At 47.0% G+C, this 19,236-nt stretch overlaps 1 protein-coding gene across 1 annotated transcript; it reads right to left on the reverse strand.

Moving 5' to 3' along the window:
* Positions 1 to 745: 745 nt before the first annotated feature.
* LOC117386148 (protein mono-ADP-ribosyltransferase PARP14-like) lies at positions 746 to 18,070 on the reverse strand. Its single transcript, XM_033983457.2, has 15 exons — positions 17,810 to 18,070; positions 14,918 to 15,054; positions 12,308 to 14,407; positions 11,303 to 11,539; positions 10,621 to 10,845; positions 10,361 to 10,427; positions 10,034 to 10,195; positions 9,357 to 9,416; positions 9,108 to 9,284; positions 7,602 to 7,740; positions 6,585 to 6,637; positions 5,650 to 6,303; positions 4,590 to 4,723; positions 2,757 to 2,934; positions 746 to 1,662 (listed from the first exon to the last, which is right to left on the reverse strand). Exons 1-15 carry the CDS (start codon positions 17,970 to 17,972, stop codon positions 1,379 to 1,381), a joined length of 4,770 nt encoding a protein of 1,589 aa, XP_033839348.1. The 5' UTR covers positions 17,973 to 18,070; the 3' UTR covers positions 746 to 1,378.
* Positions 18,071 to 19,236: the final 1,166 nt, after the last annotated feature.

Consider the following 19,236-nt stretch of genomic DNA (forward strand, 5'->3'; position numbering starts at 1 on the left):
TAAAAATAAGTGTTGTCTCGCAGGAGGTGCAGCAGTGGCTTTTACCGCTAAAAATCCTGTACAAGATTATAGCGGCCGGCTTGTATTCAGTGACGTTGTGACGAACGCTGGAGGTGGCTACGACCCGTACACAGGCCAATACTTTGGAGGTGGCTACGACCCGTACACAGGTCAGTACTTTAGACTACAAGAAAAGTACGAGAGGTTTGAAACGCTGTGACGTCACCAAACCCACAGTGTGACTTGTTCTTCTTCTTAACACGTTGCTTTAGGTGTCTTCACAGCGCCCTCCCATGGCCTGTACTACTTCAGCCTCCATGTCTTCAGAGGATGTGCTCTGTTCAAAAATGGAGAGGAGATCGTCTCTGTTTCTAGATTCATGCCACCTTTTGGATCCAACAGTGCAGTGTTGGAGCTGTACCCTGGAGACGAGGTCTATGTTGTCGCCAGGTTCGACAGAAAACCCTTTTACCCCAACACTATGTCCTCATCGTTCAGTGGATATTTGATTAACCATTTATTTCCCATTGTTTTCTGAGTCTTTATTACACTGTCCTCAAAGTGCTTCAAGGCCCATGGTAAGAGAAGCAGGTCCATTAATGTCCTGTTCAAACCTGCAGAGATCCATGTGTTCATTTTGTGTCTGACATGTTTTAATCCTAATGTTTGAGTCTGATTCTACACAAATTGTTCCCCACACGATGCAAAACATACAAAGAACATAATGAACGTAGTAATGATGCCTTTCTTCTGATTGTTTTAATGTGACTCTTTCAAAATAAAATGAAACATGATCACATCTGAGAACTTTACAAAATCATTCAAATGTGCACTTTCATTGTGTTTGTGTTGCATCATAATAATATAGAGAAATGGCCTTTATATTTTTGTGAACAAGACAAATAAGCAAATAAAAATAATGAAATAAACAGATAAAAAAAAGCCGTTTTCCCAAATTACGCCATTTTGTCAGGTTTATTTTTCATGCAGCTCGAAAAAACGCAGAAAATATTAAAGGCACAGGTCAGAAACAAGTCTGAAAATCTGGAGTAAAATATTCACTTGAATTTTGAACATTTCTTTATTTATTTTTAGCTGATTATCAGGCAGAGTGCGTTAGCATACTAGTTAGCTACAGTCACGGCAAAACTTTGTTCTTTGGTCTCTGAGAAAAGTGCTTGTAAACTCATCGTGGTGAATAATTACGAGGCTCAGGGAGCATAAGCTCAACGAGGTTTGGACCTCTGCAAATCGACATTGTAATAATAACCATTCCAATATTAAGAGTCATTTAAATAAAAAGTTTAAATATATCAAGTAAATTGAATCAGCATATATCTGACCCCGCCCCCTCTCTGCCTTTGATCGTGTGGTGTCCTCAGCTGAAGGTGATGAGGTACTCTGGGTAGGCCTGGTCATCGTGGAAGATCACAAACATCTCGGGATTCTGCAGACTGTCCACCAGGCTGTCGTAGCGGTCGCTAAGGTTTCTGCCGCGAGGGGGCGGAGCTTTCATGGAGGCTTCTCCCTCTGTGTAGCGCCCAGTCAGGACTCGGGCTACATACATCCGCTTCAGCCCGGCGTCATCAGGTTCGGAGTACACGTCACGTGCAGAGTAACTAGCATTGACAGCAAAGTAAACGCCTTTGCCGTAATTTGCACCTGAAAAAAAACAAAAACAATATAAATAAACATTTGAAGTGACATTTAAGACGCTGTGCCTGATTTTTCCTGATGTGAAAAACAGAACTCGTTCATTTTTAAAGTTTTGCAGTGGTCCAGTTTTTCCTCACTTGCTTTATTCATTACGAGCATCCTAATTCTTCACCATGATGAGTTTATAAGCACTTTTCACAGAGACCAGAGCGGAATTTTGCTGTGACAGTAAAACTAACAACAATCAGCATGCTAATGTGCACTTCAGAACCAGAAGTTTACATGCACTATATAAAAAGACACATACACTTTTTTTCCTCACTGACATGAAATCAGACTAAACTTTTCCTGTTTTAGGTCAATTAGGATTAACAAAATTATTTCAATTTTCTAAATATGAGAATAATGAGAGAAGGATTTTTTAGACAGTTTTTCATGACTTTCTTTTAAGTCAGAAGTTTACACACATTTCATTAGTATTTGTTCCTTTGCCTTTAAACTGTGTGTCTTGGGTCAAATGTTTTGGATTTCCTTCCTCAAACTTCTCACAATAGTTGTTAGGAGTTTTGTCCCATTCGTCCAGACAGAGCTGGTGTAACTGAGCCCAGTTTGTGTCCGTCTCACTCGCACAGGCCTTTTCAGGTCTGTTCATACATTTTCAATAGGACTGAGATCAGGACTTTGTAATGGACACTCCAGAACACTGACTTTGTTATCTTTAAGCCTCTTTGTTATCTTTAAGCCTCTTTGTTATCCTAAGCCTCTTTGTCACCAATTTGGCCGTACGCTTGAGGTCATTGTCCATTTGAAGACCCATTTGCTCCCCATCTTTAACTTCCTGGCTGATGTGTTGAGATGTTGCTGTTTGCAGCAGGGAACAAAGTCCAATGACCAGTCAGCCGCTAACGTGCCTTGATAAATGATTTATCAGAATCAGAATCAGAATCATTAGACTTTTATTGCCATAGTCTGTGAACACAGTTCACAAACTAGGAACTTGATACGGTGAAACATGTACACAGTACATGTTGTATTATTATGTACACAGACATTGAGGGAAAATCATATTTTTTTCCAAATATTGAAAATAAAATAATCACCATGTGTTCCCGTGTAGTTTCTGTCAAAGCGGTCCCTCTCAATGCAGTTGCAGGATTTAGCAGAGGTGCCGTGGTACAGATGCTTCTCGCCCAGCCCAGCCGCGCCGTTCTTCTTCAACATCTTCTTCCTCATCACAAAGTAGCTGCACCACAGGTAATGGTTCTGCACGCGCTCAATCTATAAATGAACACAAGGAGGTGCTACTGTTGTTAAACCCCAGGATCATGTAGAGCAGATTGATACGAACATTTAAGACCAAAACGACTCTGACAGCAGCAGTTACACAGAGAGGGGACACAGACTTTACACAGAAAGTGAACTGGAGCCAGAGTCGATGGAGTCAGCAGCTCGAAAAAGATTACCCTGTTTGTAGGTTCAGTTTTAGTGATTACCTGAGGAAATGTGTAAAATGAAAAGATTACATATGTACAGTATATAGCTCAACTGGTTAAGTCATCTGACTTTCACACAGGGGACCCGAGTTTGATCCACACTCACTGATCCACACCACCAGGATCTACAGCACCAGGATCTACACCACCAGGATCTACACCACCAGGATCTACACCACGTGCAGCCTGATGGTGACAAAGAGAGGGAAGGTCGTCCACACAGAAGGGCTCTCCCTCCCAGAAGGAACAATAGCCGACACTGAGGACAGTTACAAGGACCTTGGTGTCCCACAAGGAAATGGCAACAAGAGGAAACAAAGAAAGCAGCCACAGCCAAATACCTCAGACGAGTAAGACAAGTCCTAAGGAGTCAGCTCAATAGAACAAGACCCAGGCAATAAACAGCGACGCCCTGCCAGTAATCAGATACCAGCAGGAATCATCAGCCAAAGGAGAAGATACAGACCACAGATGTTAAGACCCCAAAGCTCCTGACCTGCCTGGAGGGTCCATCCCAAATCCAGCACCGTGAGACTGTACGAGCCGTAAGAAAGGAGGCCGAGGACAAGTGAGTGTGAGAGTCACAGTCCAGGATGAAACATCCAAGATCCATAAGTCCATCAAGGACAAGGCCCCAACAGATGATGAGCTCAGTGTCTCAGACAGTGGAGCACAGAGGAGGAGGTGCTGGAGGAACCATCACGGAAGGACAAGCCCCTGCACGGGACGTACCACCAGAACAGAACTGAAGTGGCTCATATCAAGAAGAGAGCTGGACTGAAGGACAGAGGCTCATCCTGGAGCACAGGAGCCTTGAGCACCAGAGCGATAGAGGCCCAGATCTACCACACCAGACAAGACCCAAGTGTAGACTATGCAAAGAGGCCCCTGAGACAATCCAGTGAAAGCAAACATGGAGCAACATAACCAAGTGGAGCCAGAGGGAAACATCTGTGCAGAGTACGGACTGGAGACCCCGAGATCAAGGTGGGAAACACCTCCAAAGGTCGTGGAGAATGATCGAGCCAAGATTCTGTGGGACTTCAGATACAGACTGACAGAACCAACCGGACAATGTGGAGGTGGAGAAACAACAGAGCAAAGCCGTTGTGGTGGACATCACAGAACCAAGTGAATATCAGGAAAAAGGAACATGAGAAACTAGAGAAATACCAGGGGCCCAAAGAAGAACTGGAGAAGGATCAGTGGTCCCCGTGGACATCGGACACTCGGGGCAGTGACCCCCAAACTGGAGGAGCAGCAGCAGATCCAGGAAAAACATCAGACCAGTCCAGAAAAGAGCAGGAACACCAAAGACACTGTAGAACCCTCAAGCTCCCAGGCCTCTGACATATATATATATATATATATATATATATATATATATATATATATATATATATATATATATATATATATATATAATGTTGTTAGCTTTACCTTGTGTATTTTGTGTTTTGTGGTTCTGTAAAATTCTTTGGCGATGCTTTGAAACTCTTCTGTGGATGGATCCAGTTCCACTTTCTTAAATGTTTCTCCTGCCATTGGGCTCCACTTCTCAGGAAAGTCAATGTCTGAAATGATGAGCACAGTTTTACTCACATGGACCTGGTGACTGGAGATGCTGTTATACCGAAAAATGAGTTTAGACCATTTAAAATAAATAATTACATCTTTAATTTGATTAAGTTTCCTGCGCTCCTGCACGTGAGGCCTGATGGACTTTATGTGTAAGTCTAAGCGTGTGCACAGGTCCTGAGTGTCCAGCTCAGTGTAACCGTGTGATTGGTCAAAACCGACCATGTGATTAACCCGCGATATGTCGTGGATGATGTGTCAGTTGATTCATCGAGTTTATACTTTAAGCAGTTATATAAAAACAATTTAAGTTTTGACTCAACCGTCTGTGATTATGTTTGATCTTTTTCCTGTAAAAACAATTGAAACATTTAAAGATGCACTATGTAACTTTTGTGATGGTGGGCTCCACCACCAGCTCGTCTCCATGGAGATGTTACTGCTTTGCCTCCATCTTGTATTTTTTAAACTGCAGGTGGTGAACAGGGTCATTCTAGGAAAAAGCAATAACATCTCCATGGAGACAAGTAGGTGGCAGAAAAGTTCCCTAGTGCACTTTAAACCCAGCGCAGAGGCGTTGGCGTACAGCGCAGAGGCGTTGGCGTACAGCGCAGAGGCGTTGGCGTACAGCGCAGCGGCGTTGGCGTACAGCGCAGCGGCGTTAGCGTACAGCGCAGTGGTGTTGGCGTACAGCGCAGCGGCGTTAGCGTACAGCGCAGTGGTGTTGGCGTACAGCGCAGAGGCGTTAGCGTACAGCGCAGAGGCGTTAGCGTACAGCACAGTGGTGTTGGCGTACAGCGCAGAGGCGTTGGCGTACAGCGCAGAGGCGTTAGCGTACAGCACAGTGGTGTTGGCGTACAGCGCAGAGGCGTTGGCGTACAGCGCAGAGGCGTTGGCGTACAGCGCAGTGGCGTTGACTTACCTGTGTCCATCTCGACGCGCTTCACTCTGTACTTCTTGCCTGTTTGTTTATCAGTTGCTTCTAACGCCGTAAGATTCACTTTCACTTTGTTGTTGTTTAGCTCCATTTTCTCAAACACTTTCTGTTTTTTATTTGCTTCTTCCAGGATGTAGTTTTGTTTGGGATTGAAAAGCTTCCAGTCGTCTCCGTTGTCTAAATACATCCACTGAACCGTCTGAGCCAAACTCTCTTCTTCTCGTTCTTGCAGATCTTCACTTAGTGCTTTTTTAACGGCTTTGTTGACAAAATCTGCCACTACCAAAACGTCTTCTTTAAGGCCGCTCAGAATCACCATCTTTTCACCAGAATCGGCGCTGTTTTTCACGTCAGATTTGCTCGCGTTGGCGTTTTGTCGAACGCGGTGGTCCAAACTGACACCGTAGGACCGGGCATTAGTCTGTAACGCCGCCACTTCCATTTCACTGAGTCGTGAGAGCTCGCGCAGCTCAAACTCTTTCTCCAGGAGCTGTTGATGGACTAAATGTTCCAGTGATGTCTTTAAGGCGGCGGTGTCCACAGGAGCGTGGCCGATCACGCTGAAAGCAGCGGGCTGAGGCTTCGTTGTCGGGATATTTGTTCCAGATCGGGATGTTCTAAATTTTGATTTCCATTTTCCTGAAACAATAAGAAACATTTTGAGATTAGGCACAAATGATCTAAAACTGTATCATGTTTCCAAGGACACGTTCGTTTTGGCTATAATCTTCCACAGTATGGCTTTAAATGCGTCCGTCTCCATGGAGAATGCTCTGACGTATAGTTTTAACTTTCTACAGAATAATTCAGGTGACGTTTCCACTTACAGAAAGTTACATACTGTGTCTTTAACTATCACCTGTTCAAATCAAACGACTTTAAACTCAACGTGATGAAGGTAAAAACAAAGGTGAAATTACCAAACAGGTTCTGTGGAGGAGCAGCTTGGCCAAAGCGAGTGTCCAGCTCAGCTCTGTAACGGTCAGGAGAGGTCAGGAGAGGTCAGGAGAGGTCAAGAGGTCAGGAGAGGTCAGGAGAGGTCAGGAGAGGGCAGGAGAGGTCAAGAGGTCAGAAGAGGTCAGGAGAGGGCAGGAGAGGTCAAGAGGTCAGAAGAGGTCAGGAGAGGTCAGGAGAGGTCAGAAGAGGTTAGGAGAGGTCGAGAGGTCAGGAGAGGGCAGGAGAGGTCAGAGAAGGTTCATGGAAGAATACTTTAAAATGTATTTAGTGACAGAAAACTGAATACTGCAGCAAAATGTGTTTTGTAAAGTATTCAGACACATGGCCCAATCAGAGTACTGCATTCTGAGTACTTTGAATACTTAGTCGTCTTATAGTGAAAAACACGACATATTACATTTTGTGTATAATTTATGTGTAGAGACGAAAAATCTCACACATACACACACACACATACACACACACGCACACATACACACACACGCACACACCCCTACGCACACACACGCACACCCCCACATATGCACACACATCCACACGCACATATACGCACACACACATGTACACATACACACACACCCCCACACCCCTACGCACACACACGCACACACACCCCTATGCACACACATACACACCCATACACACGCACACACACCCCTACACACATACACATGCACACATACGCACACACACATGTACACGTACACACACACGCACACACACATACGCACACACACATGTACACGTACACACACACGCACACACACATACGCACACGCACATGTTCACGGTCCGTGTGTTCTCGGTCCGTGTGTTCTCGGTCCGTGTGTTCTCGGTCCGTGTGTTCTCGGTCCGTGTGTTCTCGGTCCGTGTGTTCTCGGTCCGTGTGTTCTCGGTCCGTGTGTTCTCGGTCCGTGTGTTCTCGGTCCCTGTGTTCAGTTCCCTGTCACCTGTGGGTTTCTGGGGTTCGTGTTTCTGACCTGAACACACTGAACACAGGCTGCAGGAGGATCACGATGCGGATCACTGACACAGACTTCGGGCTCAGTTCTGTTATCGCCGCCGCCAACGCGTCCAACATGGCCCTGCTCGCGGCGCCGTGGTCCATCTGTCCAATACCTAAGCAAGACAATTTGTACAGCACATCTGGTCCACGAGGTCATTTAAGTGTTTTACAGAATAAGAAAGACATTAAATCAAAAAACAAATCACAGGACGTTACAGTCGTCTAACCTCCTGGAGACAAACACATGGATAAGTCTCTCTGAGTCTGGGTTTGACAGTTTACCTTTGATTTTTGATGTTTTTAGATGTAAAAAGCTGCAGATGTTACTGATTTGATGTGGCTGTTAAAGTTCAAGTCTGAGTCCAGTATTACCCCTCGATTTCTCGCCTGATTTGAAGGTTTTTGTCATGATCCTGGTCTGTCCTGCCTTGGCTAATCGTCAATCAACTGCACCTGGGGAGAGTAAGAGGAGCCAGGACCTGACACTCAGCGCCAGATCGTCCGCGTAGCTTTGTGGTATTCCTCGTTTGGTTCTGTTCATGTTATTACGTTTTTTGATCTCCCTAAACTGAATACTTTTGCTTCCCAACAGATCTTGCTCCCTGGACCCGCTCAGCTCTCCCGCCTCCGACCCAGACTCTGCTCCTCACGCTCTGCCCCTGGACCACGACCCGCTCCCGACTCACCGACTGACTCATGTTCACTTTTGCACTTTGTAAATAAACACTGTTAACCTTTCCCTGAGTTCTGCATCTTTAGTCCCTCGTGCCGAGCGTTACGACAGTTTTAGAGAGACTGGAGGTGACACTGACACTTTCTCTATGTTTCTGTGACTTGAGTCTTGTCTTTTATCTGGAGAAAGTTGTTTTTCCTCCACACACTGATCTGTTGATGCAGTGAATCCACTGGTCCATATTCACCTGCTGCAGTGAGACATAGATCTGACTCGTCTGCAGAGTTGTGTGTGACACATTATTGTTGTGTATTATCTGTCCTAACAGCAGCATGTAGAGACTGAACAACAGGGGTCCCAGGACTGACCCCTGGGGCACCCCACAGGTCAGGGACATTTTATCTGAGACACATTTTACAATTTCAACAAAGTACTCCCTGTTTTCTAGACAGGACTTGAACCAGTGCAGTACCACAGATGCCCTCCCAGTCCTCTAGTCACTGTAAGAGGATCCCATGATCCACAGAGTCAAACACTCAGATCTAACAGGATCAACACTGAGACTTTACATCAGTGTCAGGAGGACGTTTGAACGTCAGGGCAGAGAGCTGTGACAGATGGAGCTTCAGGTTAAAGCTGCACTGTGTTGCAACATCTACTTTTTTCCTCCATGGAGAATGTTCCATAGATTGGCATTAAACTAATCTATTTTGATTTTATTCAATCACCGGTGTTTTATTGCAAAATACTCTGGGGTCACCTCTGCACAGATCTGGATTGTACTTGTACCGTCGCCAGTTAACACACCTGTGTTGATGGCGGGGAAGGCCACAGACTGGTGTCCTTTGCTCTCGCACAGTTTGAGGACTCTTTTACAGGTTTTGTTGAAGTCTTGAGCGTTAGTTTTGGTCTGAACGTGGACGATCTCTCGACATCCCAGCAGCCCCGCTCCTGTGCTGCAGATGGAGTCTGCAGACGGCCCCACTGACAAAACCACAAGGAAAAGAATTTAAATACAAAAAGAAAATGTGATTAAGGCATTTACATGTCACTGACCTCTCCTCAGCTCGGCCTGGACACTGGGCCCTGCTGCCGCCAGAATGGCTTTACACACACCTGAAGAAACAAAAACATCAGGTTGAAAAGATTTAAAATCTTTATTTATTTCGGGTCTAAGGCAGCTGCACTCGAGGGGGATTTAAAATGACACAGACATAAACGTGACATGAAGCCGGAGTTAAATCTGTCGACTGGACAAAACGTTGTGTCCAATTACAGATTTACTTCTGTTATGGATCAGACCTGGACGACTGAGGGACACACAGACGTGACACGGCACATCTAGTCCTGCAGAGGGCGCACTGTGCACATGTACATTAAAAACAAATACAGGATACGAGGCGTGCCTTTCCGTCCTCACAGCCAAATGAAACAAATGTCTGAGGATTAAATCCACAAACAGAAGTTCTCTCAGTGAAGAGTCACATCTCGTCTCTGCAGCTGCACCTCCCACATCTCGCTCTTGTCCATCTTCTTATTTTGTGGACTTAACAAAAGGAGTTGGTGGGACACGGCGTACAGCCAGACCACCATTTCAACTTGATCTCAAGTCGTGTTTTATTAGTTTATTTTATACAATATGAACATTTAAGAGCCAACTAAAACTATGTGAAAGTGATTTACCAACCCATGTGTCACTCGTGACCAGTTAAAGCTGCAGTCTGGAACCTCACCTGCAGGCTCCGCTGTGGTGCCTACGAGGTCCAGGCGGGTGGAGTTGACGATGACATCACACTTTTCATGGATGATGTCACCTTGAACAATCTGCATCTTGACCCTGCCCATCAGAGCAGTGACCTCCGAAGGCGAGGAGGACACATGACGGTAAAAGGACGCTACAAAGAACAGAGTTATTTTTACATCAGAGCCACTGAACACTACACTGAATACTACAGCGTCTCATGAACCCTGAACACTACAACGTCCCACTAACACTGAACACTACACTGAACACTACAGGGTCCCACAGACATGAACATGACAGCGTCCCACTTCCTGACCGTGGTTTGGACGGGCGTCGTTGGTGAAGCCTTTGAGGTGAAGCGTCTGTTGGGCTGTTTGAAACTCCTGTGAAGACAAAGTGAAGGAGTTCAGTTTCCTGGTGGGAAAGTTTTAGACGAAACAATGCTGTACGAGGCGACGTCTGTTACACTGTCACACTGTACCTTGCTGTTCTGTGTCTGTTTTGTTTCGTTTTGTTTCAGTCTTTGTGTACCTTGCTGTTCTGTGTCTGTTTCGTTTTGTTTCAGTCTTTGTGTACCTTGCTGGCTTCTTTGTCCTTCGGGTGGATGACGATTCGTATCTGAAAAGGCGTCTTTGAGGCTCGTTTCTGCTCAAACATCTGAATCTCCTGCAGCAGAATCAGAGCGGCCGTGCTGACCGGGAACTGTAGGATCAACCCCGGCCCGAGGACCGGGAACGCCACGGACCTGAAGCCCCGCCCCTCACAGGTCGACAGGACGCTGCGGATGCCCTCCCTCAGGACCTGCGCAAGAACGAGGGAATCACAATCTGGAGGCGAACGTCGGCCTCAGAAGATCCACTAAGAACTCTGAACTCAAACAGAGAGAACACGCAAACTCCACACGGACACAGAGAGAACACGCAAACTCCACACAGACACAGAGAGAACACGCAAACTCCACACGGACACAGAGAGAACACGCAAACTCCACACAGACACAGAAAGAACACGCAAACTCCACACGGACACAGAGAGAACACGCAAACTCCACACGGACACAGAGAGAATACGCAAACTCCACACAGACACAGAAAGAACACGCAAACTCCACACAGACACAGAAAGAACACGCAAACTCCACACAGACACAGAGAGAACACGCAAACTCCACACAGACACAGAGAGAACACGCAAACTCCACACAGAAGGGCCTGGATGGTACTTGGTGTCTTCCAGGTCAAACCTGAGCCCGTCTCACCTGTTTGGCGCCCTCTTGCTGTTGGCTGCTGTATTTCGTGAGGTTGATGAAGACGACGGCGTCGGCGTGGAGGCGGGGCAGCCCCTCCACCAGCACGCTGCCCCCGGGCAGAGTGGCGCCTCCTGACGCCTGGTGAAAGCGCGTCATCAGCGCCGCTCCAACCACAGACTCCAGAGCCTGACCCACACGCAGAGAGGTGGGCTGAGCGCCGGCCATCGGGCACGCCAGGCACGCCACCTGAGATCATGACACGTTAGCATTTATGACACGTTAGCATTTTTGACACGTTAGCTTATCTTAGCTTATCTTAGTTTAGCTTAGTATTTCAGTAAAAATGTGTTTTAAAGGAGCGAGGATCGTTTTAATCATCACTATCATCCTTTAAACAGACGTGTTCAGTCTGCTCAGATGTTTCTCCAGGTTCTGGTCGTTTCTTCTGGTTGAGCCTCTGAAGTTTTATTTGGACTGATTCATGTTTGAGTTTAATCTTTAATCCACTATTTTCAAGACGCCGTTTTGTCAAACTTCCCCCGTTTAACCTCCACCTGTGACACGCCCCCTGTGACACGCCCCCTGTGACACGCCCCCTATGACACGCCCCCCGTGACACGCCCCCTGTGACGTCCGCTCTTCCTTCTCCAGTTTTATTTTCTTAATCGTTGATACTCGTTGGATTCTGCAGCGTCGCGTCGTCATTTTGGTCCAAATGTATAAAAACGTGCTGCTCTAGTGTGATGTGCATCTGTCCACAGGGGGCGCTACAGCATGCGGCGCTTTAGTGTGATGAAGTTTACGCCGACGTCAGATTTCTAACGCGGAAGTCAGTGGATTAAGTGTTTTTAGATGAATATTGTGATGTAACATGTGTAAATTATAACAGAATGATCCACAGAGATGAGAACCATAGAGACTCAAGCTCGACAGGCCTGGTTTAAGTTTTCGATTTAACTGAGAAAAAAATGTTTTAATTGACAAAATGAACATAAAGTTGAATTCTTTTATTACCAGCTGGTTCTCGAGGGTCCCTTGGATGATCTCCACCCTCACACTCTCCTCTGCTCCTGTGGCTGCTCCTCCTGTGGCTGCTCCTCCTGTGGCTGCTCCTCCTGTGGCTGCTCCTCCTGTGGCTGCTCCTCCCGTCTGCTCCTCTCTTGGCCCCGCCTCGTTCAGCAGCCTGTCGCACGCCGCCTTCAGGCTCTGGACCACCTCCCTCCTTTGGTCTATCAGGGTGATCTTCTTCAGACGCCTCCCTTCTCCTGCGCCAAACGCCCGGACCGCGCTCACGATGGCGTCGCTGCACACGTCCACGGGCACGCCGAACAACCCTGAGCTTATACACGGCAACGCAATCGACTCGAAATCAAGACTTTCAGCTAAAACTAGAGCAGCCAGAACCGTCTCCTCTAGAATCACCCGCTCTTCTCCTCCTTTTTGTTTTTCTGGTCCCACGGCGTGCAGAATCTTCTTACATTTAAGCTGACCGCCACTCGTCATCACGACCTCACCTGTTTTAAGTTTACCAAAGTTTTTAATCAATTCATTACTTTCCCTCTGCACTTTGGGACCTCCCGCTTTACTCAGTGCTAAAGCCACGCCCCCGCCGTGCCGCAGCTCCTCATTGGCTGCATTCACCAGCGCGTCTGCTTCCTGTTTCGTGATGTCACCCAGGTAAACGATCACCTGTACGCCTTTCTTTAAGGTATACCTCTCCACTATCTCCTCTCCACTCGCGGTTGTTTCATCTTCAAGTCGGATGAGACACTTGTGTAAGTTAGCCACATCCAACAGCTTTTCGGCTCCGCTTTCAGATTTGAAATAACGGAGCGCACCTGGTTTATCGACGATCAGATGAAGTTTAGCGAGGGCTTGGAGAAAAGGGCCTAACTTGGTTCTAACGGGAGTCACGGCGTTGGAGGGTCCTTCCAAAGCAACAAAACCAGAATGTAAAGGCTTGAAAATCACTCCTGTAACATCAAAACCGTTTAGCGTTAGCAGCTCTGGTAGCTTTTGCGCTAACTCTGGAAAAGGGACTTGTACGTTGTCTTCCACTTTCAACTGGTCCAGAATGAACTGTATAACCGCGGCTTGTAAGTCCTTAACTTCTCTGTCGTGTCCGAGCAGAGTCACTTTATTTTTCGTAAACTCAACATGAACTTTAAGTCCTGCTGCGTTCATCCGTCCCTCCTCTGACCTGAGATGGGTTTGTTGTTCCAGTGACATCTCAAAACACTGGGGCAGCTCCATTTGCTCTTCTGTGAATGTTTCTTTCAGTGTTTTTACAGTTTGATCAGTTTTATTCGTGGACAGAGATACGATCTTAATCTTAGTTGGCATGAGCTCGATTATGACGTTTTCCCCAACTCCTAAAAAGTCACCGAGCTCCTGGCCACAGCTGTACGCTTGGTTCAAAAAGGCTAAAAGATGCTTGCTAATGTCGCTAACTGTTCCTTCTTTCACCATATTTTCCTTACTGTCAATTATATCATAAGCTTTACTGATCTCTTCAGCTGTGCCTTGGAAAACCAGCGCTCCGTCTTCTTCTGTCACTTCTAAACCGGGCACGTCTTTGGCTAAACTTTGCTCAATTTCTTTATGCAAGAGATGATATATCGCTCGATCAAATCTACGTTTTCGTGATTGTTTTTGGCTGGCGCCACGACTCTTCACGTGGTGGTCGTTAGCGTGTTTTAGCATAGCTTGGATATCAGTTAGCGTTCCAACCACAACAACTAGCTCTGGTTCGCTGTAAACTTTAACTTCTTCTTGTTCCTGACACTTGTTACACGACTTGAGCAGAAGCGCCCTCAGTTCCGCCTCGAACTCAAAATGGCAGCAATAACGACTTTTCATCTTTTCAAAAATGGACTCCACTTCTGATCTCCACATTTTTTTAGCGTCGTCGTTGACAAAATGCACCGAACTCCTGACAAAGGCGGCCTCGTTTTCAGGGCGTAACTTGGCCGTCGCGCACTGAGACCGGAGCGCCCTGTTTAACTCGTCACTGGCCTGAGCGGAGTCCGTCAGGAACTGAAGGAGGTAAGGATCCACCTGCACTACATGCTCCTCACCACCAGAGGGCGAACCTGCAGCAGAGATGGAGCCGTGCTGCAGACACAAAACAGAAAAGACATGAAGTAACAGGACTAAACCAGGACTAAAGCAGGACTAAACCTGGACTAAACCAGGACTAAACCAGGACTGAACCAGGACTAAACCAGGACTAAACCTGGACTAAACCTGGACTAAACCAGGACTAAACCAGGACTAAACCTGGACTAAACCAGGACTAAACAAGGACTAAAGCAGAACTAAACCTGGACTACACTAGGACTAAACAAGGACTAAAGCAGGACTAAACCAGGACTAAACCAGGACTAAACCAGGTTTAAACCAGGACTTAAACAGGACTAAAATAGGACTAAACCAGGACTAAACCAGGACTAAACCAGGTCTAAAACGGGACTAAAACAGGACTAAAGCAGGACTAAAGAAGGACCAAACCAGGACTAAACCAGGACTAAAGCAGGACTAAAGCAGGACTAAACCAGGACTAAACCAGGACTAAAGCAGGACTAAAGCAGGACTAAACCAGGACTAAACCAGGACATATCTGACCAGATGTTTGGGGCTGGGCGCTGCAGGTGAGACGGGGCCAGGGGCAGTGGCTTCAGAGCTGCTCCGAACGATCAGAACCACAGAAGAAGAAGCCATCTCCACCTTGTGTTCAGCCCTCTCCAGCACCCTCTGCTGGGCTGGAACGGAAGCACAACAACCACAGAAAAGGTTTAGAAAGGAACGAGATATGTGCCTGTGTGTAAGTGTATGTGTGTGTAGGGGTGTGTATGTGTGTGTAAGTGTATGTGTGTGTAGGGGTGTGCCTGTGTGTGTAAGTGTATGTGTGTGTAGGGGTGTGTATGTGTGTGTAAGTGTATGTGTGTGTAGGGGTGTGCCTGTGTGTGTAAGTGTATGTGTGTGTAGGGGTGTGTATGTGTGTGTAAGTGTATGTGTGTGTAGGGGTGTGCCTGTGTGTGTAAGTGTATGTGTGTGTGTGTGTGTGTGTGTATATGTGGGGGTGTGTATGTGTGTGTATATGTGTGTCAGTGTATATGTGTGTATATGTGTGTATGTGTGTAAGTGCATATGTGTGTATATGTGTGTCAGTGTATATGTGTGTATGTGTGTGTATATGTGTGTCATGATCCTGGTCTGTCAGTTTTTTGTGTATTTTTGTTTCTGGTCACGTGTCTGAGTCTGGAGCTGGGGCGGAGATCTGGCTCCTCCCACACACACCTGGGGCTGATCTCTAACCAGCTGCACCTGAGGAGAATAAGAGGAGCCAGGACCTGACACTGAGGGCCAGATCGTCCGTGTACCTCAGTGGTATATCGCTTGGCTCTGTTCTTGTTGTTCTCTGTCTTGTTTTTCGCTCTTACTCACTGGATGTTCTACCCTCCACCAGATCCTGCTCCCTGGACCCGCTCTCCTGCCCCGGACCCAGCTCTACTCTGCCGGGACTGACCGCCCTGTTCCCGTCTCCGCTCCGCACGCCCAGCTCCTGGACCTCGACCCCCGCCCTGTTCCCGACTCACCTTTGGATCATCGTTCACGCTGTTTTCACCTTTGTAAATAAACACTGTGAACCTTCCCCTTGTATCTTTGGTCCCCCCTTGTGCCGAGCGTTACAACAATGTGTGTGTGCGTGTGTTTGTGTGTGGGTGGGTGGGGGGGGGTGTGTGTGTGTGTGGGTGGGGGTGTGTATGTGTGTGTTTAACGAAAGCCGAAGTTAAATCTGTCATTGCAAATCGTTGTATGAGTGAAGTCGTTTGGCGGCTTGGACGAGCAGCCAAACGACTTCACTCATACAAGACACTTCTTCAGTTCTGGTCAGATTCTTCTTCAGTTCTGGTCAGATTCTTCTTCAGTTCTGGTCAGATTCTTCTTCAGTTCTGGTCAGATTCTTCTTCAGTTCTGGTCAGATTACTTCTGGACACTGCCTCTGTCTGAAGGAGGAGCTAACGACTCTGAAACTGGAAACAGCTATTGTGTCCAGTTTCAGCCTTAACGATCCTATTCAACCTGTAATGGCTGCCTATTGTTCTTTTTGTTCCTGTTTGCTTTGGCCATGACCAGGACTAAACCAGAACTAAACCAGGACCAAACCAGGTCTAAACCAGGACGAAAGCAGGACTAAACCAGAACTAAACCAGGAGTAGACCAGGACTAAACCAGGACCAAACCAGGTCTAAACCAGGACTAAAGCAGGACTAAACCAGAACTAAACCAGGACCAAACCAGGTCTAAACCAGAACTAAAGCAGGACTAAACCAGGTCTAAACCAGGTCTAAACCAGGACTAGACCAGGACCAAACCAGGTCTAAACCAGGACTAAACCAGGACTAGACCAGGACTAAACCAGGACTAAACCAGGTCTAAACCAGGACTAAACCAGGTCTAAACCAGAACTAAAGCAGGACCAAACCAGGTCTAAACCAGGTCCAAACCAGGTCTAAACCAGGACTAAACCAGGACTAAACCAGGTCTAAACCAGGTCCAAACCAGGTCTAAACCAGGACTAAACCAGGACTAAACCAGAACTAAACCAGGTCTAAACCAGGTCTAAACCAGGTCCAAACCAGGTCTAAACCAGGTCTAAACCAGGTCCAAACCAGGTCTAAACCAGGACTAAACCAGGACTAAACCAGGTCTAAACCCGGTCTAAACCAGGTCTAAACCAGGTCTAAACCAGGACTAAACCAGGACTAAACCAGGTCTAAACCAGGTCTAAACCAGGTCTAAACCAGGTCTAAACCAGGTCTAAACCAGGTCCAAACCAGGTCTAAACCAGGACTAAACCAGGACTAAACCAGGTCTAAACCAGGTCTAAACCAGGTCCAAACCAGGTCCAAACCAGGTCCAAACCAGGTCTAAACCAGGACTAAACCAGGACTAAACCAGAACTAAACCAGGTCTAAACCAGGTCTAAACCAGGTCCAAACCAGGTCTAAACCAGGACTAAACCAGGACTAAACCAGGTCTAAACCCGGTCTAAACCAGGTCTAAACCAGGTCCAAACCAGGTCTAAACCAGGTCTAAACCAGGACTAAACCAGGACTAAACCAGGTCTAAACCAGGTCTAAACCAGGTCTAAACCAGGTCTAAACCAGGACTAAACCAGGTCCAAACCAGGTCCAAACCAGGTCTAAACCAGGTCCAAACCAGGTCTAAACCAGGACTAAACCAGGACTAAACCAGAACTAAACCAGGTCTAAACCAGGTCTAAACCAGGTCCAAACCAGGTCTAAACCAGGTCCAAACCAGGTCTAAACCAGGACTAAACCAGGACTAAACCAGGTCTAAACCCGGTCTAAACCAGGACTAAACCAGGTCTAAACCAGGTCTAAACCAGGTCTAAACCAGGTCTAAACCAGGTCTAAACCAGGACTAAACCAGGACTAAACCAGGACTAAACCCTCTGGTCCTTTAAAGCCCACTGTGGCACTTTCTTACCCTCTTGGTCTTTAAAGTCCACTCTGTAAACTCTCCCGCAGACCCCCGTCACTGCGGCGCATTCTCCACCTCCAGATTTACGGCGAATCTGAAAATATATTTGTATTTTCTTCTTTTTCTCTTCGTCCATTTCGTCACAGTCAAAATAAACTGGATGCGACATCGTGAGTCAAAAAGAGGATTTTTCAGGAAAGAAACAGGAGCCAAAGTGCGACATGAGCTCAGCAGGTTCAGAGACTTTTACTTTCACTTTCACAGTGGGACAGTGAGAGTGCGCCCTCTAGTGACCACCAGACAGAAGGACTGTGAGAGACACTGACACACACTGACACACACTGACACACACTGAACACACACAGACACACACTGACACACAATGACACACACAGACACACACTGACACACACCGACACACACACACTGACACACACTGACACACACTGACACACACTGACACACACTGACACACACTGAACACACACTGACACACACTGACACACACAGACACACACTGACACACACAGACACACACTGACACACCCCGACACACACACACTGACACACACAGACACACACTGACACACAATGACACACACAGACACACACTGACACACACCGACACACACACACTGACACACACTGACACACACTGACACACACTGACACACACTGACACACACTGAACACACACTGACACACACTGACACACACTGACACACACAGACACAGACTGAACACACACTGACACACACTGACACACACAGACACAGACTGAACACACACTGACACACACTGACACACCCTGACACACACAGACACAGACTGACACACACTGACACACACAGACACAGACTGAACACACACTGACACACACAGACACACACTGACACACACTGACACACACAGACACAGACTGAACACACACTGACACAGACTGAACACACACTGAACACACACTGACACACCCCGACACACACTGACACACACTGTGACACACACAGACACACACTGACACACACAGACACACACTGAACACACACTGACACACACTGAACACACACTGACACACACTGACACACACAGACACACACTGACACACACTGACACACACTGAACACACACTGACACACCCCGACACACCCCGACACACACTGTGACACACACAACCAGGACTAAACCAGAACTAAACCAGGTCTAAACCAGGTCTAAACCAGGTCCAAACCAGGTCTAAACCAGGTCTAAACCAGGTCTAAACCCGGTCTAAACCAGGTCTAAACCAGGTCCAAACCAGGTCTAAACCAGGTCTAAACCAGGTCTAAACCAGGTCTAACACACAGACACACACTGACACACACAGACACACACTGAACACACACTGACACACACTGAACACACACTGACACACACAGACACACACAGACACAGAC

The sequence above is a fragment of the Periophthalmus magnuspinnatus genome, chromosome 18 (genome assembly GCF_009829125.3).
Source record: "Periophthalmus magnuspinnatus isolate fPerMag1 chromosome 18, fPerMag1.2.pri, whole genome shotgun sequence".
NCBI lineage: Eukaryota > Metazoa > Chordata > Actinopteri > Gobiiformes > Gobiidae > Periophthalmus > Periophthalmus magnuspinnatus.

Excerpts from the sequence above, each read along its gene's own strand:
- LOC117386148 (XM_033983457.2), bottom strand. The coding sequence starts at position 17,972 with ATGTCGCATCCAGTTTATTTTGACTGTGACGAAATGGACGAAGAGAAA. Across the intron at positions 7,741-9,107 it reads CTTCCCCGCCATCAACACAG|GTATTGGACAGATGGACCAC; the intron begins GTGTGTTAACTG and ends TGTCTTGCTTAG. Across the intron at positions 2,935-4,589 it reads CAAAACACAAAATACACAAG|ATTGAGCGCGTGCAGAACCA; the intron begins GTAAAGCTAACA and ends GTTCATTTATAG.